At 55.0% G+C, this 1,512-nt stretch overlaps 1 protein-coding gene across 1 annotated transcript in view; it reads right to left on the bottom strand.

The window, feature by feature from the left end:
- Positions 1-1,050: 1,050 nt before the first annotated feature.
- agap1 (ArfGAP with GTPase domain, ankyrin repeat and PH domain 1) overlaps positions 1,051-1,512 on the bottom strand; it is a 70,240-nt gene continuing 69,778 nt past the window's right edge. Inside the window, exon 14 of the mRNA XM_031558150.2 lies at positions 1,051-1,305. Within this exon, the coding sequence (XP_031414010.1) occupies positions 1,096-1,305 (210 nt within the window). The 3' untranslated portion in view covers positions 1,051-1,095. The remainder of the gene's footprint in view (positions 1,306-1,512) is intronic.

Raw genomic sequence — 1,512 nt, 5'->3', positions numbered from 1 at the left:
CAAAAAAAAAGGAAAAAACGTGAACTGATCACAAAGCAGAGCTCTGAAATATTGCTGGAAGGAAGAAGCACTCTGAGCACAGATGGACAGAGGACACGTGAGTATAGTGAAAGGAGAGGAGAAGAAGGTAAACAAAGGGGTCGGAATTAGTGCTGTTTTCATGTGCATTCCCACAAACATAGTGTATTACGTGTGTGTGTGTGTGTGTGTGTGTGTGTGTGTGCCTGTATTGGTGTAGGTGGGAGGCCATCCCACTGGATCCTCTCCAAAGCCCCAGACCTTCAGTGTTCTCCACCGTGTTCTCCAAGCTAGCGTGTCCCGTGTCACACAGACCCCTCCAGTCTCTCTGGCTGATCCAGTGACCCGTGGCTCCACCCCGTGGGGGGCGGGGGTGGGGGGGGGGAAGAGTACGCTGGAGAGGCTGAAAGCAGGTGAGGAGTGTGGGGAGAACGGAGAGGGGAGCCTCCCTTGCACCTCCTCTAGACAGCCGCCCCCCCCCCCCGCATGCCAGGAATCATGCCGTGCTGGCAGAGGTCTGGGCTGGGTAAGGTTCTCCCATAAGACATGGCGTGATGCCAGGGTGTGTGTGGCGTAGCCATCCATACTGCTGCTGGCGCTCCCCCTGAGCCCATGCTAGAGTGGTCGTGTTCAGTTCAACGTGAGGGGTGGCGTTAGTGTCTCACGTGCACACATTACTGTAGTGGTTGTGTAGTAGTGTTCATCATAGCCATGGATGCAAGTGTTCTTGTCTCTCTTGAGTGTGTAGTGTGTGTGTGTGTGAGGTCTCAGTCAGTCAGTGTTCATCATAGCCATGGATACAAGTGTTCTTGTCTCTCTTGAGTGTGTAGTGTGTGTGTGTGAGGTCTCAGTCAGTCAGTGTTCATCATAGCCATGGATGCAAGTGTTCATGTCTCTCTTGAGTGTGTAGTGTGTGTGTGTGAGGTCTCAGTCAGTGTTCCCAGCTGGTGTCTCTGTACATGCTGTGTGTGTGTGTGTGTGTGGAGCTGCTAGCTGCTAGCCTGAGGGGAGAGTAGTGGTCATGGCGGGGGGGCGTGGGTGGCAGGCGGGGGGTGGCAGGGTGGGTAGTGGTGGTGCTCAGATGATGGCGGCGCTGCCCGTGCTGCTGCAGCTGTTGTTGCGGTTGTTGTTGCGGCGCGAGAGGTTGGGCGTGGCCATGAGCGGGTAGCGTTCGTCGGGGCAGCCGTACTGGAGCAGGATGTCCACGCACTCTTGACTGTTGGCCTGCCGCGCGTACGCCAGCGCCGTGTTCCCGTGGGCGTCACGCGCCATCAGGTCCACCCCGTACTGTAGAAGGGAGAGAAGGAGTGGGGAGGTGAAAGAGGATTGAAGGGGGGAGTGAGAAGGAGGGACAGAGAGAGGGATGGAGAGAGATCAGAGAAAAAAAGTGAGTATTTAGTGGAGGCTGTCCATGCAATATTCACACATATTTATGTCTTTATGTATGATTGGTCTGATGTAGAGTGCTAGAGTGTGTGTGTGTGTGTGTGTGTG

The sequence above is a fragment of the Clupea harengus genome, chromosome 21 (genome assembly GCF_900700415.2).
Source record: "Clupea harengus chromosome 21, Ch_v2.0.2, whole genome shotgun sequence".
Classification (NCBI taxonomy): domain Eukaryota; kingdom Metazoa; phylum Chordata; class Actinopteri; order Clupeiformes; family Clupeidae; genus Clupea; species Clupea harengus.
The sequence above is the reverse complement of the archived record's forward strand: the minus strand, read 5'-3'. Positions and strand labels throughout refer to the sequence as shown.